At 53.6% G+C, this 25,926-nt stretch overlaps 1 protein-coding gene across 6 annotated transcripts in view; it reads left to right on the top strand.

Annotated features, from left to right (window-relative positions):
* Positions 1 to 25,926, top strand: part of SHANK3 (SH3 and multiple ankyrin repeat domains 3) — a 311,807-nt gene that overhangs the window by 169,488 nt on the left and 116,393 nt on the right. For all 6 annotated transcript variants that reach the window (XM_051612097.1, XM_051612081.1, XM_051612074.1 and 3 more), the window contains one exon: positions 16,854 to 16,967. In XM_051612097.1, the coding sequence (XP_051468057.1) occupies positions 16,854 to 16,967 (114 nt within the window). The remainder of the gene's footprint in view (positions 1 to 16,853; positions 16,968 to 25,926) is intronic.

Below are 25,926 nucleotides of genomic sequence, written 5' to 3'. Positions count from 1 at the left end.
ATGTGCTGGTGGAGCAGCACCCGTGGTGAGCACAGCACCAGGCTGGGCGAGGAGCCCTGAGGCAGCTCGGGCAGCAGCGCAGCCCCCTGCCCCCCAGGGAGGCTGGGGAGCCCTGGGACCCCCGGCCAGCGAGCAAGGAGCAGAGAGGCTGTGTCTGGAGGGTGGCTGATGGCCTTGGAGTGCCCTCCAGCATCTGGGACCCTGCCACCTGGTCACATCCAACCCTGGCAAAGTCATTGTCTGTAATAGGCTCTGGAAAACTGAACACAGTACTAATGCATTTGGGGGTGTCCAGCAGGACTGTGCCATTCAGTGTCTGCTGTTTATTTTGCCAGGAATTGTAGTGATGACTGAGCAATTGCTCTGGTGTCCACTGTGATTTGGAGCTCAGCCCGTGAGCACGTGGTCCCTTCCCCCCTTGCTGGCTCCAGGTAGAGAACATCCCAGCTTCTCTTCTTCCTCCCTGGCTCCAGTTAATTCCTACATGGCTTTGAAGTTTTCAGGCCAGCTGTGAAGTCCTTTGATTGGGTTTCCAGAGTTGAGGACACCAAATGTTTCCTCTGGTTGGACTCTAGAGACGGAGTGGCTTGTGGCATGAACCTGGGGAAGCAGGGATGCTCTCCCTGGCCCTTCCTGAGTGTCTGGCTGCTGGAGGGGCTCCATGGGGCTCTGTGGGGTCCTGCAGCCCCGTTGCCTGGGAATGCACCCGTGCAAGTTGCCCCCTTGGTTGCTTTGTACATCACGGGAGGCAAAAGCCAGGGCTGTATCCCTCTGGGAGCTGAGGTGGCCCTGACAGCGCCGTAGCGCTGTGCTTTGTGTCACATTCCCTGGATTTATTTTCAGAGAAGACGCTCGGTTCTCCAAGCCCTTCGCCTTGGTGCTGGAGAAGTGCAGCGTCATGCTGCAAAGCGCCTCGGGCAGGGGAGGGGGGGTCTGTGCTGCTGGTTGCAGAGCAGCAGCTCCAGGCGCTGGAATCCGCGAGGGTGTGGGTGGCAGCTCACCAGGGTGTGCTCTGGTAGTGTTTTTTTAAAAAAAACAGCACCAAAACAGCAGTGGTGAAATGGCTATGAGTGTTAAAAGAAAAGGTGATGCAGAGGGAACCCCCCTGTCTGCCTGCCCCCCGGGTGGGGGGAGCTTGAAACCTGGGTACCCAGGGCTGTCGTGGAGGGGTAACGTGATGCAGTGAGTGAGCAGGAAAGTGTTGAGGGCTCCTAACTGCAACTGTTGCACATAGTGAAGAATAGCCCAGATGAGATGCAGGCAGCAGTGGGAGTCAATGAGCTATTGGGATTCAGATGGTAGATCTTGGAGTAGCAGTTTCTCTGTAGCATTGTCAATAATAGGTATGAATAAGGAGATATCAGCAATATTCCCTATCAAACCAGCCCAGGGCTCCAGAACTGGTCAGGCCCACCACAACTGATGAAAAGTGAGGAATTATGAGGAAAGCTCTTAAGACCAAAGCAAAACCCATCAATGTGTATAGCCTAAATCCATGGTGTATCTTGTCTGACAGCTTAAGCCCCCCAGTCCCTACGGCACCCGGAGCTGTTGGCAGAGGGCAGGGGGGGAGATTGGGAGCCTGCTATGGCATCTGCACAGGGAGATATCCTTATCTGTTGGACTTATCCAGTTGAGAAATAAATGGTCTGTGGTTTCTTGAATAGTTTGGAGAGAGGCTGCTTACTAATCCTCCAATGCAGGAACCTGGAGGTGCTCAAAGAAGTGTTGGCTCCAGCCTTAAGACAAGAGGAGAGCACTTTTTTGTGCAGTGTGGTGTAAAACTGCAGAATTTATTGCTGCAGGACGCTGTGGAGGCCAAGAATGTGAATGGATTTTTAAGAAGGAGAAGGCTCATTTATGAAAGGCAGGTTTGTCAGGGTCTGTTAGGCAGGACGGCTGCTGCGGGCTCTGGCTCTGGAAAACCCCTGGGGCTGTCAGCTGCTGGAAGCCAAGCCTGCCCGTTCCCTCTGCCCATTCCTTGTGCCTAATTCCCTGTGCCTGTTCCTCACGGCCCTTCTCAGGCTGATGCCATCATGCATGGGATGCTGGGGACAGGGCGGCGGGACGCCAGGGTGGGCGGTGGGTGCCTAAGCCTTCGGCTGCGTTGGCAAGGGCTGAGCTGGCGTTGCTGGTGGCTCCTCCTGTGGCTGTGGAACTGGGCTCTCTGTTTCTTTCGGGAGCTCCCCCGCTGCCTGAATTGGTGTGATTGTTTGATGGCTGCTGTTTGCAGCCCAAGACGGGAAGATGGGGAATGGGAATGGTTTTGTCCTTGGGGCTGCACTGGGTGTGCACAGCGGGGAGGGAGCGAGCAAGGCTGAGTGTGCAGAGCCCTCCCTTGGGTCCCTGGGCTCTGGGTGCCAAGAGGGGCTCAGCTCTGGCTTCCCAGGAGCGTTCCAGAGGGCAGCCTTGGCACCAAGCTCTCCCAGCATCTGGGAGGCTCTGCAGCCCACCCGTGCTGGTCACTCTTCTCCAGAGCCATGTGGCAGGGTGGGGATTCCTTCCCAGGAGGCCACCAAGTACTTTACAGTTCAGGATTTCCTCCCTGGATGCCTCTTGAATGGATCTGGGGGATTCCTAATCCTTCTGTCTTTAAAGACAAGCTTTCTAAGCTGCAGCAGTAAATTAGAATTGCAATTGCCAGTCCCCACCTAAGTATCTGATCCTAAAATGTTCCTCAGAGTGGGACTCACTCAGCGAGGGTTTAGAAAAATCACATCAGCCTGTAATAACCTCCAAGACGCTTTCTTGCCTTTCTTTGACAAGGCATTTTAGCTGCTTGAGTGGTGTTAATACGGCAAAGCATGTCACAGCACTTCAATGGAAAGAGGATTCAGGCAGCAGACAAAGGGATTTCCTCAACTCCTGGACTCCTCCTCCAGAAAACCAGCTTGTCTGTGAGGGCAAGGGTAGCAGGAGAGGAGCTGGGGGAGCAGGAGAAGAGCTGGGGGAGCAGGAGAGGAGCAGGGTGGTGCAGCTGGGCACGGGGGTTGTGACTCTCCAGGGTCTCTCTCCTGCAGCTCCGGTTGCTGTTCAGGAGCTCGGGAATCCTGTGCTGCTGCTTGCTGCATACCAGCAGTGCCGGGATGCCCAGGAAGCCTGGGACCCGCAGCCCCGGTGTCCTGCCTGGCCAGGCCCCGCGGGACGGGCTGTGCTGGGCTCCGCTGCGATCCCACTGCCCCGCAGGGCTGGAAATGGCTGGGGAGGGCATGGCAGGGGGTGGGAGACAAAACCCACAGAATGTCTCTGCTGAGGAGGGAACCCAGACAGGTGACAGCAGGCACCGGGGGTGTTTGTGTCACCCCTCTGTGCGGAGGATGGGGGTGATGGAAGGGCCCCCTCTCTGGGACTGCTGAGCTGTGGGCTCTGGATCCCTGAATCCCCAAAGTCCTCCTGTTGTGGAGCTGCCAGGGCTGAACCTGCCAGCGTGGGAGCTGGGGCAGGACAGGGCGCCCTTCCCAGGGTCTGCTCTGGTCCTTGGGATTGCATTAACCAGTGTAACCTGGCCGGGAAGGCAAGGAATTAACACCCAGCAGGGCTCTGTGCTGGGCAGCTGCTGCTTCTCCCTCTGCTGCCCTTTCCTAGGAGGAGGAGCAGGCTGGCTGCTCTGCCTGGCTCCTCAGCCCCTTGTCACTGGCATGTCTGCCCACCCTGCAGCCCCTTCGTTCCTTGGGCTGGGAAACCAAGCAGGGATTGTATATCCTTTTTAATGAATATATTACACTTGTTCTGTGCCCTGTGTATGTATTAGCAACAGAAAAAAACAAAACCACCAACACCCTAGGAGAGAGATAAAAAAAGGCTTGAGTGATGCCACTCCTGCAGCAAGTGCCCTGCTGTCTAAGGAGTCCCCCCAGGCCTGTTGGTCCTTTCAGGTGCTCTGGGAGAAGCCAGCACAGGAGCCTGGCTGTGGGGTGGCTGGAGACACAATTTGCTCTGGGTTACCAGAGGCCTCATGTTTTGGGGGATTGCTTCTTTTTGTCTGTAGTAGGGCAGTGTGTGTGCAAGCAGGACCAGGCTGTTGTCCTTTAGGGGGACATTGAGCCCACAGGTGACCAGACATCATGCAGGGGTTATTGTACAAGCTGCTCTGCAGCGCCCGAGATGGGGAGGAGTCCAGGAGCCTCCTCAGGTTTATCTCTTAACGATATCTTATAAAAACCGTGCAACACCACATCTGCAAAGTCACATCTTTCTCATAGGTGATGTCTCCTAGCTGTGTTCTGTGAGTGTTTTGACAGGTAGTGGGGTCCTCCTGCTGCTGGTTGTGTGGATGGACCGGGTGGAAGGTGGGTGGAGCTGGGTGAGCTGGATGTAGTTCTCCTGTTTCTCTCATCCAGCCGTTTCACCTCCTTGCAGGTGTGAGTTGTACTAGAAAGATGTGATCCTGCCAAAGTCTTGGCACGTGAGGGATCCAGCAGCAGGAGTACAATTGCCTGCAACCCTTTTTGGGTACACCTGCCCTCTGGAGAGTTTCTGATGTTTGTGTCCTCAGGCCTCCTCCCAGCAGCACAGGAGAGCTCCGTGAGCTCTGCCTCTGCGGGGCTGGGGGGAGTCCTGGTCCTTCCCAGGCTCTGTGCCCTCCATGTGCCCTTCCCTTGGCAGGAGGTGCCTGAGGACCAGGAGGTCTGCAGGCTGCAGATGGACTAGAATTACGTGGTAATCCAGAGATGGTAGCGTTGGCTGTTAAAACCTTTTTGTGCTGACAAGGGATTTCCGTGACCTTTAGTCCTTCTCACCTGGGCAGCTTTGAGACTCCGAGTCTGTCGATGGAGCGTCCGTCGCTGCCTCCTGAGTCCATCTGATGTCTGTACTTTGAGGGAGATGGTAGCAAATTAGAAGGAGCATAGAGGAGATCTTAGGAAGGGGATTTGACTCTGGAAGGCTTACAAGACAGCTCTACAGAAGGAGGCAGCTGTAGCAGGAGCTCTAATGTAGCAAAAAAGGAAAAGGGATGGTAGAAGCTGAAATGAAAACTTCAGGCTACAAGAGCTGGATGTTGTGATGTGATTTTCATTTGGTTTTGGTTGTTTCTTTTTTTGTTTTGTTGCTTGGATTGTTTTTTTTTAATCTTGAGGCTGTTTAACTACTGGAGTAATTTAGCAAGGGCTGAAGAGTGTTCCCTGCTTTAGACATCCACTCTGGCATCATGAATTCCCAGTGAATTGTTGGGACACTGAAGATGGGATGTGGTAGATTCACGATCCCAGTTTTACACTGAAGGTGGGGAGACCCTGGCCCAGGCTGCCCAGAGAAGCTGTGGCTGCCCCATCCCTGGCAGTGTTGAAGGGCAGGTTGGATGGGGCTTGGAGCAGCCTGGGCTGGTGGGAGGTGTCCCTGCCCATGGCAGGGATGGGACTGGATGGGCTTTAAGGTTTCTTCTCACCCAAACCCTTCTTTATCTCTGTGAAGTTTGAGGTACCTCGGGGGTGAGGAGATCTCAGCCCCCTAAGACAGGGAAAACTGCTGTAGGAGAAGTTGCTGGGGTTGCATGCACTGGGCTGTGGGTGCAGTAACTTGTGCCAAATTTCATCTGAGTTTTCCAGGGCAGACTTGGCTTTGACAAGCCCAGTGTCCTGAGACATCTCCCTGCAGACTGTCAGGGCGGCTTCTGGGGCTGGGGCTCTGGGCTGTCAGAAATTCTGAGCAGCCTTGGTAGGATTAATGTCCCGAGGAGGCTGGGAAGGGAACGGGGGAAAGAGCAGTTGGTGCTGGGAGGGATAAGCTTGGGCAGTGGAATTGAAGCTCCCAGCCCTGGGTGCCCAGGCTGGGCCATCCTACTCAAGCCTCACACATCAGATTCCAGATCTGCTCTCTGGGTACCAGATCCTGAAGCTCTGCTTGGGCTGAAACGTCCTCATTAACATTTTGGGAATACGTTCATTCCCTTCCTTTCCTATTCCAACCTGCTGACTTTGATTGGCACTATTTTTTACAATAAATGCTTAATTAAAGGCATAATGACTGTATAATGATTGTATTAAAAGCAAGATGATTATAAAAATCAGCTTAGCAGCTGGAGGCTGCAGGGCTGGAGTGTCTGGGAGCAGCAGTGAGGGTGGCTGTGACACAAGGGGATTGTGGCAGCATCTCTGCTGCCATTGGGCTCATGGACCCCCGGCCCCTCGAGCTGGGAACTGCACAGAGATTCCCTGCAGGAATTCCTTCTGCCTCGAGGAATTTCAGCCTAAACCAGAGGAGGGGGAGAGGCAGATGTGCTGTTGCTGCTGGGGTTGCTGCAGGTGAGGAGCAGAGCTGTGGTGTGGAGGAAGCTACAAAACGTGATGTGCTGCTTGAGCAGCACCAGCTGCAGCCTCACGTCTTCTGGGCTCCCAGTCCCACAGACCAGCGAGCCAAGGTCAAGGTCTGGTCCTCATCTGCAGGGTGCACCACGGCCCCTCCAGCACCAGGAGCCTGGAGCTCCAGGCTAAGGCCATGACTGGCCACGTTGTTCCTTGGGCACAGTGACACTGTCCCCAGGCAGGGTAGGACATGGCAGCTTGCTGAGAGTCTGCCAGGCCCCTCCTGGCCCCTCTGCCCCCTCTCCAAGCATGGCCACTCCTGGCTGGGCCACCTGGGCTAGCTTGCACACATGGTCAGCCAGGTCCTTCTCTGCCCAGACACCAGCTCATTCCCTGCTCATGCAGGTCTTGTCCCTAAGGAGTGGTGGGCATGAAGGTCTGGGTGCATGGTCCAGCCTTCTCGGTGTGTCCTTCAAGCACTGATGAGCTTGACATGAAACTCGGACAGAGCAGCAGTGACCCAGGAGAGGGAGCATGACAAACCCCGCAGAGCCTGGGGGTTGTCTTCTGCTGGACCAGGTGCTGTGCTGCAGGGTAGTGTGGGGCCGAGGGCACCACGTTCTGCTGCCCTTCCCTTCTCATGGCACTCGGGTGGGTCCCATCTGCTCCTGGAGACTTTTCAGGTCCCCAGGCTCTGAACTTAATTGCTTTTACCTGCCTGCGTCCGAAGGTGCCAGGAGAGTCACAATGTCACTGGTGGCAGATGGTGCAGGCAGGGGTGGCTGAGCTGTCTCTGCTGTGCCAGTTCCCTCTTTGTGCCCGTTCTTCAGGTCACATCCCCTTTCATCCTTAATGATCCCATTTCCTCCAGTGTGTGTCTGAGCTGTGGGCCACCTCAGACCTCACTTGGACCCAGCTGTGTCTCTGCTCCTCTGAGGTAGTTGGAGTCCCAGACTCAACAAGGTACAGAAGAGGCACTTTAGAGAGTGTCCCTCACCCCAGGCTGTTACCCTGGGTCAAGGTGGTCTGTGTGAAAAGCTGAAGGTTGCAAGTTCAGTGGAGCACCAGCAGTTAAATCATGTTCAAGGGCAGTTTTCAGAAGGGGCAGCCTATTGAAATGTGCCCTGACGAAGCGCTGCTGGGGACGGTGTTGAGAGACCTCATTGCTGTGTCTGCAGCCATCTGCCTTGGAAACAGGTCTTGTCCATCCAAATGTAGAGCCTGTCTTTGTAGCAGGAGGTGTTTTAGTGGTCCTGGGTGGGAAGCACCGTGTCTCTGGCCGGAAGCGTCCAAGCACAGGTTGTGCAGTAGGCAGCAGCTGTGAGCAGGACCTGGGCACTCTCTTGGTTGTCATCAGCAGCACGGTGCTCTGCTGAGCCCTGGGGGCTGCAGGGCTGCTCTGCTTGGAGCATGTCCCTTTCCTGGCCTCCCAGACAGGAGGTGCAGAGCTGCCACCACAAACGTGTGCCTGAACTGTCGATGTGAAGGGCTGTGGGGAATCTCTGCCAGACTCACCAAAGCTTGTTTGGGTTGTTCTTCTGAGCAGGGCTGAACAGCATGCTGGTCCCCTGCCCGTGGCGGTGGGCCTGAGCTCCTGGGAGCAGGATGGGTGCTGATTTCTGCTCCTCAGGCACAAAGCATAGTCCCCAGCAGAGGACCTGCTTCTCTTTTTTATGGACAGAGCTGGTCCAGGCTTGTGGAAGAAACTCTTGCAGAGAGAGCCCAGCACAACCGTCCTGTCCTCAGCTCCAAGCCCAGCTGCCTGTGCCACCAGGGTCAGCGGCTGCTGCAGCATCATCCAGGTGGTTCTTTGGACTGTGGGAAGATTGAATTCTCCCCAGCATTTTATCAGGAATAATGAGGAAACACACCCCGCTCTTCTTTTACTTGTAATGCAGCAAAGGAAGTTTCCCTTCTTTTTCATCTGTCTCTGTTTTAAAAATTGTTCAGACATAAATGCAAACTAGCAGGGTGCCAGACTAAGTCACATCCATCGTCTTGGCCATTTTTTTGTATAGGAAGCAGGTCAAAGTGCCCTGTCCTCCGAGTTAGCTGTAGTTTGGGGGTCTTTTCTGTCCCTTCTTCTTGGGATGATGTGCATTTTTTGCCAATCTTGGAAGTCCCTGATCTGGCAGGTTGAATTGCTGCCAAAGCTGCTTGGCTGTAGCAGTGGATCTGCTGGCTTTGCTGCTCTGAAGATGCTTCGAGAGCATCTTCTCCTCAGGGGCATCTGGGCTCAGGCACGTGGAGCTGCAGAATTCGCTGGTAACAATAAATCACACCAACAATTCCATGGGATCACTGGGGCAGCAGCTGGAGCGAGGACTGGATGTTGTTTGGTGTTTGGTGCACTGCTCTGAGACTGTGCTCAGGACTGAAAGCATCTTAAAACCTGCTCTGAGGGGATGGTCATCTTCAACCCCTACAATTCTTAGTGAGACAATTCAAAAGGGGATTTTAGCTCTCTTTTGTAGGGTCTGAATATTTGTACTCTTACTTGCTATCCTGGCCTCGACTGTGATTCAAGGGAAGAGAAGTTTGAAGAGACAGGAACTCTTCAGTCTTTATTAAGTTCTCTTCTTTATTTGAGAGGGAAACATTATTCTACTGCAAGAGGGAACTTGCAAACTGAAGCTCTCCTCTAACTGATCATTTTTACTGACGGGCTTTTGGTCAAGATCTGCACTAGCCACCGAGATTAATCTGTCTCTGATCATAGAGAGCACCTGCAAACTCAGCAGAGGTAAGTGACTAGAGCCCACCAACGTGCTGCCTACCGATGTGGAGAGCTGGTGGTGTCGTGGCAGGATGATGATGTCCCTGCTGAGCTCACACCTTCTGTATTGGATTTCTTTCTGGTTTAATATTATGAAGCAAGCATGTCACCTCTGAGGGAGAGAAGCCCTCTGGTTTGCCCTGAGACTTTATCACCATGAGGTAATGTAGGCAGGGGAGGCTGTGGTTGAAGGATGTCGAACAGCCTGGTGGAGCAGCAGTCACAGGCAGCCTATTTGGACAGGGAGAACTGAGGGCTGTTGTAGGAAGCTTCATGGGCACTGAGGTCCTGGTGTAACCAGGTGCTCCTGCGTGTGAGCTGCTGAACTGCTGGTGTGTTTCCCACTCAGAACACCTGGCATAGGGCTGGAGGTGCTGAGGAAGAGTCTGGCTGTGGGAAGCTTGTTGGGCAGAGGCAAGACCTGGGCAAAAGTTCCCCTCCCAGTGGTGCACAGTGGTCCGAGGCTGGTGACACTTGTGCAGGAGGCTTGCTGGGGTCTGCAGCAGGAAGAAGTGTGGTGGAGTGCCCTTGTTAGGGGGAGTTCTGCACGCACACAGGGCTGGGAGAGGGTCCAGCCCCAGATCTCCATAGACCTTCTGTTGGAGAGCCAGAGGCTTTCTTTGATTAGTCAAAATTGCACTGGGCTCTGCTCCTGTTCATGGGCCATGTGGGATCAGCTCATTGCCCACAGGTAGTTCTGTGGGGTGTTTTGAGGCCTCTGTCAGAGTAGGGGTGTTCAGTGGGATGGTGGGTGCATCTTTGGTGTGGAGCACATCTCTGACCAGGCCTGGCTGACAGGAGGACTCTGTTTCCATGTTGTGTGCAGACCCTGGCTTCTCATCTGTTGTCAGTCAAGGGGCAAGTGGTGCCTGATGAAGGCTTGCTCAGCTGTAACCAGCATCAGAAGTCTCCCCTGGGCATTTCAGTGGAGGATGGTGAGGCTGGTGGACAAACCCTTTTTCTTGTTCTTCTGGGGCCCCATGTGAATCTTCATGTTTTCCCTGGTGTCTTTAACTGCCAACTTGTCTCCCTTGGTTTTTTATTAATAAACTCAAGTGAAATCTGTTGTTGTGATGAACGGACCCTGCAACAGCTGCCAGATGGATTGTGCACAGTCAGTTTATTAATTTGATGGGGCATTTAAAATCAACTTTTATAATTGCATTTTAATTTCATAACAAACCAAGCAGCTGTGTGGAGGGAGAAGCTGGGCTGTTGTGGGGTGTCCTGGGGGCTCACTGGCTGTAGAAACCGTAGAAACATGGAATCATGGAATGGTTTGGGTTGGAAAGGACCTCAAAGATCATCTACTTCCAATCCCCTGCCATGGGCAGGGACACCTCCCACCAGCCCAGGCTGCTCCAAGCCCCATCCAACCTGCCCTTCAACACTGCCAGGCATGGGGCAGCCACAGCTTCCCTGGGGTTTAGATCTCGAGCCACCAAGGGTCTGAATTCCATCAGATGATGGGGTTTGAGTTCCCCAGCTCTAGAGTCAGGAAGGGTGTGGACTCATTGAGCAGGTGCTGGAGACTGAACCTTCCCAGGTCTGACATCCCCGAGACCTGCATGGCACAACTGGTGGGCTTCTTCTGGAAAGAGGATGCCTCTGGTGTGGGTTCACAAACTCTCCTGGGATTTGGGGACCTAGAGTGTGAGTAATTGTGCATTGAGGATGGGTCACTGGTGCATGTGGTCTGTGCTCAGGCTTCCCAGACCCCTGGGCAGGGTGCCTGGGGGAGCTGGGGGCTGACAGGACTCAGGGCAGGGGTCTGCAGCCCTGTGAAGCTTGGCTTGGCTTGGCTTGGTTTGCTTCCAGGTTGGACTGTGTCTCAGTACAGACACAGGCAAATGAAAGGGAAAGGAGGAGAAACCTTTCCTAGGGTGGGAAAACAATTATAGGACGAAACTTGGAGCCTGATTAGCTCTGGAACTAAGTGAAGGTCACAGCACAGAACTGCTGCTCAGAGGAGGGATGGACCGAAAAAATGGGTCAGTTGCTGCAGGTTTCTCAGAGCTCAGAAACAGTAATTTGCAGCTGACATGGAGCAGAACTGCTGTCAGCCTGGTTCTGGCAGCTCCCCTGGCCTGGCTCCAGGCACGGAGCAGCTCAGAAGGGAAACAGGAAGGTGAAGAGCGTGGCTGAGGGGCCGTGTCATCTCCACGTGAGCCTCTCACACAGATCGGGGTGCTTTCTACAATACCCAGGTTACATGAGCCATTGTCCACCCGTGGCCACTCTGGTTTGGGTTTTTTTTCCTTTTTTAAAAATGTATTTTGGTCTTGGGACCTGTGAAGCAAAGGAAAATGATAAGAACATAGGAGCAAAGAAAGTGATAGGAACAAACTGAAGAGTTCTGCAGTCCCAGCCACCTGTGAGGTTCCTGGCCCACGTGAAGGGCACATCTTGGTAGCTCCTAGGGTCCTGCCAGGTTGGAGATCTGCTTTCTGCTGTGCAACAGGGGAGAGGCAGGACCAGGTCCTGGAACTGCAGGTTGTAGAGTCAGGCAGCAGAACAGCTGGAAATGCAAACATGGGGTGAAGAGAGGTGGTCTTAAAGAGGTGATGCTGCTGAGTTGGGTCTGTGTGTAGGTTTTAAGGGTTAAATGGGAGTGAAATGGATATAATGAGCATGAGGGGAAAACCACAGTCTTTGGTCAGGGCAACTGCCTGGTCATTTGCAGCTGGCTGGGGTCTGCAAGCATCATTTCAGCAGGGTGTTTTCCACAAGACCTGGAGGATGTTACAGTGGATTCTCCAAGGGAGAGGTTGGCAGGTACAGTGGGAGACAGTATAAAATGGTTTGGAAGACTGGTTTGGAGATGTGTAAGGGCTGCAGATGGCCTGGGGGAAAGCAGAGTCAGGTCCATGGGAGAACACTGGTTGAAGGTGGATTTGTGTGTCGAGGGGGGAAGGTAGGACTGTCTGCCTTTGGTGTGAGAGTGGAGAGGGAGCCACCAAGAGTGGGTGAGAGAAAACCAAGATGGTTTGTGGATGTCCCATCCTTGCAAGTGGTGAGACTTGTAGAAACCTGGTCTAGTGGAAAGCGTCCCTGCCCATAGCATGGGTGTTGGAACTAGAGAGGTGGTGGAGTCACCATCCCTGGAAGTATTTAAAAGAAATGTAGATCTAGTGCTTAGGGACATGATTTAGGCACTGAACGGGTAAATCAGGTTATGGTAGGGGATTTAGGTTATGGTTGGGCTTGGTGATCTTCAGGGTCCCTTCCAACCAGAATGATTCTATGATTCTAGATGACCTTCAAGGTCCCTTCCCACCCAAACCATCCCATGGGCTTTTTCTCCAGGATCTTTGCAGTCAAAGTCACCTTGAGAACGTGGCAGTCATGGGCTTCTCTGTGCAGGCTGTGGAGCACACAGCAGAACAGGGACTCTGGGACCTGCCTGCCCAGCCTCTGGCATCCAGGGTTGGTGGGCTGACTTCCCCATCACAGACACTTTTTCTCAGCATGTCTGTTTGTTCATTTCTCCAAAGCACATTTAAGCATTTCAGGGGTCTGTCCCACCGTGACTCACGGGGTGTGCCTCATTAGCATGTTTATAGCTATGCTAATTACCAGCGACCTTCAGAGGGGTGCTTGTGTGTGTGAGTGGCCCAGGTGGCATCCAGGATTTGTAGGGCTCAGTGGGCCATTTATTTCTCTGCCCTTGTCAGTTCCAGCTCTTTTGTCACCGCTGTGGTTTTGCCCGCTGCTCTGAGGCCCCACGGGAGGAGAGTTGGGCTCACAGGGAATTCTGAGCCTGCAGGAGAAAGGCCTGATGCTGCAGGAGAAACTGAAACAGGCTTTTGGAGAGACTGCTGAGGGGTGGCATCGCATCCACGGGTCTGGTCAGGCCCTGCTGGAGTCCACCTGAATCCAAGCTGCTGCTCTGAGTGTCCTTTCGGTGTGCCAGGCATGAGCTGCTGAGGCTTCAGAGCTCCTTGGCACCCACCTGCTCCTTCCTCTGCCAGCCCAGAGCTCTCTGTACCTGTTTCTGAAGAAGCTGCTTGTTTGTAGTACAAGAAAAGTTTGAGCTGACTGAGACTGAGGGACCTGCCTTCTTCACCTCAGCCTTCACTGGTGAGACCAGGCTGCAGCAAGCCCAGGTCCCTGAGACCAGAGGCATGTATCTACCGTGATGAGGTAGGCAGACCCTCAGTGGAGGAGGGTCAGGTTAGGGAGCACTTAGACAGGACCAACGAAAGTCCCTGGTCCTGGTGAGATACACCAGGAGTGCTGAGGAGCTGGCTGGCTGTGGGGAGGTCCAGGCTGGTCAGTTTCATCTTGATCCGTGGGAAGGTGGTGGAGGAACTAACCCTGGAAATGGTTTCCAAACAGATGAAGGACAAGGTGGTGACTGGGGGTAGCCAGCCTGGATTTGTGAAGGAGAGATGCTGCTGAAGTGGGGTGACAGCCTGTGCAGCGGGGTGCTGAGCCTGCTGGGGGAGGGCAGAGCTGTGGGTGGTGGTTGTCTTGGCTTGAGCAGGTTTTGATGTTGTGAAACATGAACAACTTCACGTGTTTCCTTTTGTGAGAACAGACTCAATTTGCTGTTACCTTAAAATCTGTGTTCAGCTCGATGCCAGACAGGCTGAAAACCTCAGCTCTTCCAGTCCTTGAGAAGCAGCAAATCAGAAAGGAGCAGTGACTGAAGAGCCTGGAGGAACCGCACCAGGCTCTGGAGAGCTGGGTGGGCTCTCCTCCACAGGGGGCTGGTTTGGAAGTTGGAAAATCCAAGTACTAGAAAAGGGAAATGTTCCATTGGGAAGTGTTAGCAGAGCTGCTAAAGCACGGATGAGAGCAGAGGGAAATAAGAGACAGGATTCAGGTCTGTTCCAAATGGTGACAACATCATAAGCTGTGGAGAGCAGGAGCATTTGCATCTCAATAAAGGATCTAGAGAAGAGACTGAAATGAGTCTCCTGCTTGGCTTGCTAATCAGGCTTCCTTGTTTGGTTGGTTTTCTCCTGCTTCCTATAGGACTGAGGCCTGGATAGAGGCAGTCGTGAAGCTCCTCTTCCTTGGGGAATTGGTGTGGCTGGTGTGGTGTGTTGATTAATGACTGTGGTGGTTGGATTTGGCTGTGAGTGTCATGGGCACTATGTTCATTGGTGCAGGGGTAAATCCAGTAGTGCTGTGAAGTGTCGGGACCCTTCTGCTGGGATGAAGAGGAGCAGTAACTGGTGCATGTGTGGCTCTGACACCACCCACAGCCACAGTACACTTGCATAGCCTTGTGGGACAGGTTTTATTATTATGAAAGAATTTATCTCAAGTGCTGTTCCTGCTGAGGATCCAAGATGCAGTTGCTGGGGATCGTGTTGTACCAGTGGTCTCATTTTCCTGGTGGTTTCACCGAGTCACAGTGTGGTGGGGTTTGGGAGGGACCTCTGGAGATCATCTAGTCCAACCCCTGTGCTCAAGCAGCTTCACCCAAAGCAGGTGGCACAGGATTGTGTCCAGGCAAGGTTTGGAATGTCTCCAGAGAAGGAGACTCCACACTTTTGCATCTGGATCTGAATACCTGGTGACCAGCTCTGTCCCCCTGGCCTGGTGGCTCCTCAACCCTGCTGTCCTGTTGCCAAGGGCACTTTCAGTCATCAGCCACGGGAGCATCCTCATCTTTTTTGGGGGCCTGCCTGCTGGTTGGAGCCTCACAGGTCACAGCTGTGGTGCTGGGTCGGGTCTCCAGACATGTCTGCAGAGCTGTGGTCTCTGGCTGTTGGGGTCACTCGAGTGCCTCTCAGATCATGGGAGAGCTCAGGATGACGATGGAGCTTCTGCTCTAACAGCCACAGGGCCAGGTTATCATTACAAAGCTGGAGAAACAGCCATAGGAAGAAAGCATGAGATAAGATGATGCAAGTTTAAAATAGACTTGACCTCAGCCTCTTCCTTCACCTGTTGTCCAGGGATTTGTGGAGGAGCTCAGGAGCCCAGCACTGGGTCCCCTGGCTGGACGGGGGGGTTTATATCAGCTCGGGAAGTTTCAAAGCAAGCCCGTGGAACCCCACGTCCCTGTGCACATCCAGGGCATCTCCTGGTGTGGTGGCTTGTTTTTAAGAGCTCGTTATCTGGATGATGCTGAGGGAAGACTTCTGAGGTTGTTGGCAGAAGGGCCCCCAGGATGCTGACTCTTCTGTTTGGCTTGGTTTTTTTTTGTCTGGATATCAGAGGAATTGCCCTTAAAAATGCTGCACCAGGAGGTTTTCCAAAGGATGTATCAAAGCTTATCACTTTCAGGTGATGTGCTGCAGTTTCTCTTGATCTATAGCCTTTTACAGACTACAGCTCGCACATGAATTCACAATCTGTTCCAGAGACCACAGTGTTTCAAAGGGTTAGGAGGGTGCTGTGAGCTGTGGTAACCTGGAAGCACATGGAAGTGCTCCCCTTTGCTCAACTGGATCAGGATGGTGCAATTAATTGGCCATGTAAGTGCTTGAATTCGAGTGAGACCTGCACATCAGCCATTCTCTGGATAAAAGAGGAGTGATATCTGGGCACCCTGAATATAATATATAAATGGGGAACATCCAGAACGATGGGTAATGATCCTCACCTCCCTTTTTTCTCTCCTGCTTAGTGCACATTTTTTTATCTCGAGTGCTCTGGGAATGACAATCATTTTCTCTGTGGCCGTAGGAAATGTGATGGTAATGTCTGATGCATTTGTAGATATCCCCAAACAATCCAGCTCTTTCTTGCAGAGCCTGCTAGCATAAGGTGTGGGGGATCCAGTAGCAGGGAACTAGGAGGTGGCAGCTGCCATCAGACATAATTTGCTGGTGAGGGTTTTCATAGCAGAAACCTCAGCCTGTTTTGTAACCTTGAACTGTGCTGGTCAGTCTGCATTGGACCCCCCAGCTCATTCTTCAGGTGTAATAAGTGCTGGTTGTGTCTGTAGCTCTTCTGCAGCTCGTATCCTGGCCACCTGAAAGCCACCCCTTTCAGCTGGCAGTTGGTGAGGAGTTCAAGCTGCTCGTTCCCTGGTTTAATGAGGACGCTCCTGATGTGATTCTCCATTAAAATCTCCTCGAGTCTGAATTCATTTAATCTTCAGAGCAGATTTCGGGACTTCCTTTCTGCTTCTCTGAGCTTTGAGCAAGTAAAATCAAGTTTAATGGGTTGGGAGCATTTTGCTGTGGCAGTGAAGTACCTTCCTGTTTGCTGTGTCTTCTGGAGTGAAGCACCTCTAGGTTTTGAACATGGGCCAGTGCGGGAAACTGTTCTTTTTCTTCCCACAAAGGTCTGCCAGTTCACCCCAGTTCTCAGGGGGACTGGAGGTGTTGCTGTGGCCAATTTCTCTCCCTCTCCATCTCATTTGCCTTACGTTTGCCTCTGTTGCTCTGGAGATGTCAGAAGTTACAGTAGTAACGTTTCCAGGAAATGGTTTTACCAAAGCCCCCGTTGTGTCTGGGTCCCCCACGAATCCTTCTTCCAAAGATGCCACCAATTCTCCGTTTGGTTTTCGCAGCACGTGGCTGCATGAAGGCCATTCCCTGCGCTGTCCCGTCTTCTGAGTAGGGATGAAGGAAGCTTTTGAAGGCTTCTTGAGATGCTTTCTTCCTCCAGACCACACCTAGAATCGTGGAATGGTTTGGGTTGGAAGGGACCTTAAAGATTATCTAGTTTCTACCCCCTGCCACGGGCAGGCTCCTGAGCCCAGACCTGTTTTCTGTGCTCTGCGGTTCCGTGTTCCGCTGCCATGGTCGTTCTGGCCTTCCCCTTCCCTGGGAGCCCTGCTGGTTCCCTGGGAGCCCTGCTGGTTCCCTGGGAGCCCTGCTGGTTCCCTGGGAGCTGGTTCTCACAGACCTGTCCCTTTCTTCCCACAGTGCTGAGCATCGGCGAAGGAGGCTTTTGGGAAGGAACAGTGAAGGGCAGGACTGGCTGGTTCCCGGCAGAATGCGTGGAGGAGGTGCAGATGCGGCAGTATGACCCACGGCAAGGTAAGCTGCTGCCCGGTCTGAGTGTCTCTCAGCAGACACGCTGGTCAGCCCTGGAAGTTCACAAGTGTTCATTGATATGCCCAGCAGACTCCGGGTTTGCCCATCGGTGCAGTGGGCGATGGCTGCACCTGAAGGGGTGTGTGTCCAGGTGTTGGCTGATGTTATTGAGGGTATTGGCATCCAGCAGGAGACACCTGATCCTGGTCAGTGTGTGGTGCTGTCCTGAGGTCAGCAACCATCAGTCCCTTTGGTGGAGATGGCTGCAGTGCAGGGTCTTCTGCAGGCCACAGGGAGTGATGGAGCAAGAGACTGTGACTGTTGGTCTGAACCTCCGACCCTGTGGCACATTTTAGGAGCCTTCAAAAGAGAACAGTTATTTGCAGGTGTTTATTCTGGCCTAACAGAAAATTCTCAACATGGCTGTGACTCCTGACTCTCCATCTCCTGCACCAACAACCAGCGAACAGGAATTTGCTGTTCCTGGAGGACAGCAGTGTCAGGAGGAGCTGTGGTTGCATGTGCCAAACAGTCTGGTGTCCTTGGGGGTCACTTGATGGGTCCCTGCAGCTGTGGGTGTCCCTCTGCCACCAGCAGCTGCCCAGGCAACCTGGGGGCTGGGTGGGCAGCACTTTGGGCAAGCCTGGACTGGTCCCAGTGTAAAGCAAGAACATCTGGATTTATTTTTTATTCAATGTAGTCCTTAGGAGAGTGGAGAAGTGGCCATGGTTTGACAGATTCAGTGAAGTTCACTTTGCATATTTAATGAGCTTTAAAATTCACACTGATGGATTCTGGTTAGAGTTAAACCTTGATTGTGAAGTTAGAGACAAAGTTACAGAACATAAAAGAAACTCAGTAAAATGTGACTCTCTGTTTTGCACAACAGTTGTTTTCATTCGTTTCTGGAAGCCTGAACCCACTTCCCAAGTCTGTTCTTGGCTGTAATCCCAGCCCTTCCAGAGACTGTAAGTGTCTGTGCTTGCACCCTCAGGCAGCTCCTTACGAGGGTGCTTGGGCTGAGTGAGCTGTCAGCTCTGAGGGTGCTGTGATGAGTATGTGACACCTGCTGTGGGACACCTGCATGTTGGTCCCTGGGGATAAAGCATTCAGTGCCTTTGGGGCCTGATCTGGTGGCCTTGGAAGGTGAGGTGGCCATGGGACCCCAGTGGCAGCACCATGAGCCTGTGCCTGCAGGGTCTGACAGCAAAGCTCTTCTCCCTGGCCCCGTGGGGCTCAGCTGGTGGCCTCCAGCCCACAGTCCAGCTGCTGTTCCCAGTGCTCAGCCCTGTCCTTCCTTCAGATTGTCTCTATGTGCTTCATCCTTCTGTGCTGGTCCCTGCTGCACCCCCCTGGGTGTGGTGCTGTGCCCTGGGCCTGCTGGAGGGGAAAGAGATGTGGTCCTGTTGTCCTGGTGGGAAACACCTGATGGCATCAAAGACGTGGTTGGGATCTCCATCCTTTCCCAGAGGTGAGCAGGGCTGATGAGGTGGGAGTCCCACTGAGAAGGTTCCACCTTCCCCCCTCTCGTGCTGTTTGTCCTGTCCTTTTGGCATGCTAAATAAAAAACAGAGAACAGACTCATCAGTGTGGTTTGTGAGCCCTTCCTGTGGCTGGGAGCTGATGTTTGCTGGGCCCTTTCTGGCAGAATGTGTAGTGTTTGGGTTAAACTGAAGTTGTGCAGTGAGATGTGAAAAACAGATGGTGCTTAGACACAAAATCTGGAGCAAAAATGTGAGCCTTTTCCTTCAGTTGTCCATACTGGTTGGTGGCTGATGCGTCACCTGGTGGGGTTTTGGCTTTTGCTGACTCTTGCTTTTCCAGACAAAGCTCGTGCTCAGGGCTCAGGTACAGATTGTTCACAGGAGGTAGTTTGGATAAGGCCAGAGTGTTGGTAGAATAGTTTGGCTGCATGGCCAAGATGTTGCTCTGCCACTTCTCACCAAGATCAAACAAAGAGAAGTGTCTGAGTGTCTAACCTGACAGCTGCCCAGGCTGTGCGCTGGTGGAAAGGTTCTGGCTATGGAACAAAACCAGTTCAGACTTGTGGGCATCTCCAACTGTGTGTTTTGATTGAGTTGCCTGCATGGGGACTGCTCCTAACTGCTCCTGTTGGAACAGGTTGGACATGACTGCGACAAGGATGAGAGCAGCTCTGGAAATTCCTTGTGATCTTCATTGAGATTCAGAGAGAGCAACTTTTGGGGTTGACATTTTGAAGATGGTATTAGGATGTTCCTTGAACCTGCATGTGTTTTCATACTTTGAGGGAAAAGGCCATGAGCCAAGCTCTTCTCTAGGGCTGCCTTGGGGTCAGCACTTCCCTCCCAGGTCCCAGTTTGCAGACACTGCAGTGCTTGTTGGCTCTGAAGGAAGGTGTCCTGTTGCCCATCTCTGTTACAGGCCCCAAGGCAGCAACTTAAGTTTCTCACTTCCCAGGGAGAGTCTCCTTGGATATCTCCTGTCTGTGGGGCTGAAGTCCTTTGGGGCCTAAACAGAGTTTCTTTGCTAAATAACTCAGATTTCTGAATGTTCTAGATGTATTTCTTCTGGCTGTACTGAGTTGGAGCTCTCTGCTTTTGCCCATCATCCCATAGAGATGTTACTCCTTGTACCATCCTGACATCCCAAGAGGAGATCCAAGTTCCAGTTATCAATCCCATAACTTCACTACACGTTTTCAATCCTGTCTGCACCTGCTCTGACACCATAACCAATGTTCTACTTGTGGCTTCTCTGTTGGATTCAGGGGATTCATCTTTTTGTGCCACCTGTGTGGCTGAAGCAGGGCTTCTCTTTCTGTCAGTATGGGGTGGAGCTTTGGTGGTCTGGGATGGAGCTCATTGGGTGGTCCTCCCAGCTTTGGTGGTCTGGGATGGAGCTCATCAGGTGGTCCTCTCAGCTTTGGTGATCTGAGATCTGTGGGTATAAGAACCTTCTTGCAAACCCTGGCTGGTCATATCTGCCTGTCTCTGGCAGAGAGACATCACTGTGAGATGATGCTGTGTAGACCTGCCCCTGGGTGGTGGGAGTGTCTTCCCATGGACCCTGAGCTGCACAGGGAGGTCTTTGTCTTCCTGAGCAGCAACACTGGTGGAGCTTTGGAGCAGAGGGACTGTGCTCCCACTTGTGGAGCAGCCACCTGGAGCTTCTTTGCAGAGGTGCTGTGGGGTGTCACCAGGGGGTGTGACAGGTGCCACAGGTGGGCAGCCCTTCTACAAGAAGCACAGGAAGATGGTCTTGCACAGTGTGAATGCCAGTGAGGGCTCTGACTAAAATGAAACAGAAAAAGAGGCTGTTTGTCAGTGACTGTTTTTCAGCACGTCCAGCCCATTCTCCTTCCTCACCTCCTCAGCGTGTCTCCAAGGCCCCAGTAGTCCAGGGTTTAGAGAGCACCAGGTCACTGGGTGTGAGCTCCTGATGTGCATCATCATCAGGGAGGTGACACCTGCCCCGCAGCCTGTGCTGGGGCTGGAGCCCATCCCTGGAGCTGGGGTGCTGCAGGCAGACACCAGCCATGGTTCCCAGTGCTGGTACTGGGAAACCTCCCACTGCTGAAACTGCAGCCCCGTGTGACCCGGAGGGCTCCGAGGGGCCTCCCCCCTCAGACCAGTATCCATGGGGCCAGGATGGGGGGCTTTGGTCAGTACTTCTCCGTGACTCCCACAGTTCAGGTTAGGTGGTTGCTGGCCTGTGTTCTGAGCAGGGTCTCAGGTGTGTTCTGCAAGCAGAGTTCCAGGTACCAGGGAGTGCCTGGTGGCCCCCAATCCCTGCACTCGGGCAGACGGGTTCCCGTGTCCAGGCTCCTGCTGCAGTGGGCAGGGTCAGAGGTGCCAGGCTGTACCAGCCTGCTGCGATTGCTGTCCAAACAAGAGCAGTGCTGGGCCCACTGCCCTGGAACTAAAGCAAGGCCAGTGTTGGCTGCTGTTGATGTTGCAAGGTGGCTCAGTGAGCAGGGGGGTCTGCACCACCCCAACCTCAGACCTGCCTGGTGCCTGTGGACCTGCCTCAGACCTCTAGGTCGTAGTCCTGGCTTGTCCGGAGACCTGCCCCATCACTGTGCTCCTGCCTTACGAGCTGGACTCCTGGTTGGGCCAGGCCACCATCCCTGGGTCTGTCCTGCTGGCCTTGCTTGAGCCATGGCCACCACAGCCCCTGCCCACTCTGGGGTCTCCTGGGCTCCTGCCCCCTCCCCTGCCCTTGCAGCCCCAACACGCAGATGGCACCAGCTTTGCAAAACAATAGGGAGAATGACTGGCACATGGAGAGGGATGTCCATGAGGTGGACCTTGGGTGTGGGAGCACTCTGGGCAGCCCCAGCTGAGGGTCTCTGAGTTCACTGGTACCAAAGGGTTTAAAACAGGTTTTGAAGGAAGAGAGAGAAGGAAGAAGATGGGAAAAGGGGTAGGACAGAACAGTATTTATCTGCAAGTGCTTTTGTGCTGAAGGAGATTCACTCCCTGTTTTGGCTGAGGAAATTCTGTTGTTCCAGCTTGCTTGGATATCAGGACAGTGCCATGGGGAAATTATGAGTGAAGTTGGAGGAAATGTGGAGGGACACTGGAATGTGTCATCTGTCACCAGCTGGTCAATGTTTTCACCTGTTAAATGCTTTCACTAATAGCTGTGGCTAAAGGAAAACTGAAAGGTGCTGCTAATGTTTCCTCGTGATGAGAGGTGAGAAGGTTTTACTTTCAGAGCTGGATGAGTTGGTGTGACAGTAGGAGGAGATTGTCCCATGGTGGGATCTCTTCTTGGACAGGACTGAAATAACAGTTTGTGGGGCTGGGACTCTGCACTTGCTCAGCTTGCAGGCACAGATCTCAGTACTGGAATTCAAATCTCAGCAGTGTAATTAGGGAGTATTTGCAATACATGAAATTCAATAGGAGCATTAATATTTGCAAGACCTCGTGGGTCAGTTGTTGGGCAACTTTCTGCTGGAGCTGGCACTGGAATGGCTGTGCCTCTGCTTTGGACACAACTTGTTCCTGCTTGGGTTAATTATGGAGGAGTCCTGAGTCTGGGGTGCGGGGAAATGTTGGGAGAAGGACCCACGGCTGTGGGTAAAATGGCAGAGGAATGTTTGGTAAGTGCAGTTCAGATGGAAGAGTTGGCTGGGGCAGGTTGCAGGCGTGGTAGAATGTGCGTTTACTCACTGTGCCTTGAGAAGTGGCTGTCCTTGGCAGTGGCAGAGTCCGGGCTGGGCTGCCTCCACCCTGCGCTGTCACCTCCCTCTGCAGTGGCAGAGCAGCCCTCACCACCAGCCCTCGCTGCTCCCTGGGGAAGTGACACCCAGGAACTGAGGGACAAGCCTGGGGGTGTGGAGCAGAAGGTGCCAGGTGCTTGGATGCATGAAGTGTGAGCAGCCTGGTGGCACGGGAGCTCCCCCAGGCTGGGAGAGCCTGTGGGAAGGTGTGAGGAGGGAGCACCAGCTGCCTGTGCAGGGCCAGCCTGGAGCCTGGCCCCGGGGGGTTTCTCTGCTGCCCTTGGCCTCCGTGTTGGGAGAGACCTGGCACCCTCTCCTCTGGGAGACACTCTGGGCCCTCGATCTGCTTCCTCATCCAAATCTACCACTGTGGAGAGAAATGTAGGGAAGCTCTCTGGGCTCTTGCTTGGGCTGCAGCTGGTGGGCTGAGGGGACACTCGGGGTCTGGGTTTTCCTGCAGCTGCTTCCCCCCAGCTTGGGGGCATCGTAGGCAGCGCAGACCGGGGGGCTCGATGGCAGGGCCAGGGGGTCTGTGCTGCTGGAGCTCCTGGGCCTGGGCTGGGGCTCCTCCAGGGGGGGCAGGTCTCGGCAGCAGGAGCCGCGGCCGCGCCGGCCGGGAGAGCCCCGAGGCCGCCGGGAGGGCTGGGGCCGGCGGGGCTGCAGGAGGCCCGGCTGTGCAGGGACCCGCGTCTTCCTCATCCCATCTCCTCCTTTTCATCCTGCTTTGGTTCCTCTGGCAGGATGGGGGAGCCAGGGGTGTCCAGGGGGCTGTCTGTTGGGCATGGCAGAGGCCTCTCCTTATGACTCCTTCTCTTCCCATGTCTTGGTGCCAGTTGTTTTCCATCATCACGGCGTCTGAATTGCTAATACGTGAAACCACGTGAACCAAGTTCCTGGTGGACTTTGACGTTTCTTCTTTTCCTGAGGCAACAAAAATAATTTTAAGGATGGAATGCACCCCCCTCATCTGACAGGGATGTCTTTAGTTACTTCTTTAGTACCTGTGAGTAGCAGTGGTGGAAGTGTTACCACTTCTTCCTGCTGTGGAAGGGCTTTCTGTAGAAAAAATCAGGAGGTTGAACCACCTTTTGATCAAGAAATTAGTTCGTTGTGTAAAGAATGTTTAGAAATTGGAGTAACAGTTGTTGGGTCCTTCTAATTAGTTACAAGTCCAATAGTGAGAGCATCGTGCTGGCTGGGCCTGTCCTCTGGCCGTCTGTCCTGGTGGCCAAGGTAGGTTTTGGAAGAGCAGATGGTGCAACAGCAGGACTTTTAAAAAAAGGCTAGTTTGGCTGGTTGTGAATCATCATTCCTGTGGTGTGTAAGGGAGTCAGAAGTGTTTTCCAGCCTGGTTCATCAGAGGCACCAGAGCACATCACCGCTGAGGAGGATGAGGTGTTGGTGTGCACGCTTGGTCCTGCTCGTCCAAACATGGACCGTGTTGCCCAGAGCCCAGCCTGAGCCCCCTTCCTGGGAGCAGGGCTGGGAGGGAGGCTGCCGAGGCCACTGGCTGTTTCTTTTGATAGAGGGCACTGTTGTTCTTCAGTCCTCTCTGATGCCAACCTCAGGTGATGAAGCGCGTAGGTTGCAGAGGGGGAGGAGGATTGTGGAGGATTTTGGTACCTTAATGAAATGCAGTGCTCTAATTTCCTGCAGTGAATTGATCGTCTCCCTCCTGGAGGTCTGCACCAGCCTCCGGGGAGGTCAGCTCCCTTTGTTCTGCCATGGCCTTATCTCTGTGTCCTGCGTGTGCAGGGACCAGTTATCTGTTCCACCTTCCCTTCAGTTTTTGTGGTACATTATGGAGTCAGCCTCGGGTGATGGTGATCCTCCTCTGGAGATCTCCATCCCGGAGCCAGACTGGGGTGGTGTTGATCTGAGGGGGCTGGAGCCTCATCCTCAGGGAGGCAGGATGGTGGGTAGAGCAATGGAGTGGAGTTGCAGTCCTGCAGCTGACATGCTGCTGGTGTCCCCTGTGGCCAGCTGTGTGGGCTGGGTCTCCTTGGTTGTAGGTGCTCGCAGGTAGCACCCAGCTACCTCGTTGTAACTCAGCAGTCATTTGACATCTCAGCAGTCGTTGCTTCTCACAGATCTCTTGCTTTTTGAAGACTCCACCAGAAGAGGAAGTATGGACAGCAAGGAACTAATAAATCCAGCCAGCTGAACTTCCCAGGACTGGAAAGAAGCCCTGGCTGAGTGGTGGGTGCTGGGTTCGAGCACTGTGGCTTTTCTAAGCAGGTTTTCTTGGAGGCCCTGCATGGGGGGAAGGAGCTTCTAAAGAGGCATCTGTTGGGAGCAGCAGGTTGGGAGCCAGAGCAGCACGAGCCTGGCCTCAGGAGCTGCAGCACGTCCCCAGAGCCCCTTCCCCAGCTCTCCAAGGTGGCACTGTGATTGCTCAGCAAGAGGGTGGACGTGTGAACCCTCCACCGCAGCTCAGCGCCTTGTGACCCGCGCCTGGTGACAGGCTGGGAGGTGGCTTTCTTGGAGGACATGGAGTTGGCAGCTCATGCACAGGGTGCAGCCACGTGCTATAAACAGCCCTGCTGGGACTCTATGTTTGGAGTTTTGTCCCCTCCTGCAGTCCGTGCACTTAATGGTCCTGGGGAGAGACCTCAGCATCAACAGAGCTGGAACCTTTCTTGGCCTGATGGCCACCAAGTCATCGTGTGGGACCCAGCCAGCAAGCACTCAAACTGCACCCAGACGGACATGAACCTGAAGAAAACTCCAAGCTTGGGACAGGAGGAGCAAGAGAAGTGGGGCAGCAAATGCATGGAATGACCAGCATGGATTCACCATGGACAAGTCGTGCCTGGCATGCCCAGTGGCCTTCTGCTCTGGGATAGAGTCACAGAATCATTTTGATTGGAAAAGACCTTAAAGATCAAGTCCAAGTGATGGCTCAGTGCACAGGGAGAGGCTGGTGGCTCTTGTGCCCCTTGGGTTTGTTGAGGTCTTTGGCACAAGCTCCTGCACTGCCCCCATAGCCATTGGCTTCCTCATGAAGGGTGGTGGTAAGGGTAGATCTGCAGCCTTGTTAGCAAAGACATGTCTCTGCTTTTACCATGGTCTCCTGGCTAGAGAGAGATGTCTCCTCCCATTTAGCCACTCATGAGGTGGCAATTCCCTGGCAGTGTTTCCTCATGTGCAGCTGGAGGTGCCTGTGGAGCACTGGAGGTGAGGGCTGTCCTGGCTGATGTTCTGCCTGCAGCCCATGGACACCTGGGGCATCTGCAGGAGCGGCTGAGGACCCGATGGCAATAGAGCTGTAGGTTCTGGAGCCCTGACTGACATGGCCAGCCAGCTGCTCTGGACATTCACGCAGATCAAGCCCATCTCCAGGAGCTCAGATCACCCCCAGCTCCCCCAGGCCCCCTGCAGCATCCTCTGTGAGCGGAGCCACTTCCCCTGGTGTGCGGCGCTTGGTGGGAACGAGTCCTCTGGCTGCTTCCACACCAGCATCTTCAAAATCCTATTGATTTCTCCTTCACTTTTCTGACTTCCTTCCAAGCCTAATTCTGTCTCCATGATCTCTCTGCTCAGGTGAGGTTCCTCTCTGGCTGTGCTGCCTTTAACCTTGATCTCTTTGTTTCTCTGAACTTTCCTCCTGTCTTAATCCATCTGCTGCTCTGCTGGCAGCTTCCTCCTGCAGTCAAGAATAGAGGTCAGTGTTTGGAGTATCCTGAGGTGCTGCTTAGGTTTTAAAACAAATTTCTACTAGATTTCCAGATTTTCTTTCCACTTCTCAAAGGG

This window comes from Apus apus, chromosome 1 (assembly GCF_020740795.1).
Source record: "Apus apus isolate bApuApu2 chromosome 1, bApuApu2.pri.cur, whole genome shotgun sequence".
Classification (NCBI taxonomy): Eukaryota; Metazoa; Chordata; class Aves; order Apodiformes; family Apodidae; genus Apus; species Apus apus.
The sequence above is the reverse complement of the archived record's forward strand: the minus strand, read 5'-3'. Positions and strand labels throughout refer to the sequence as shown.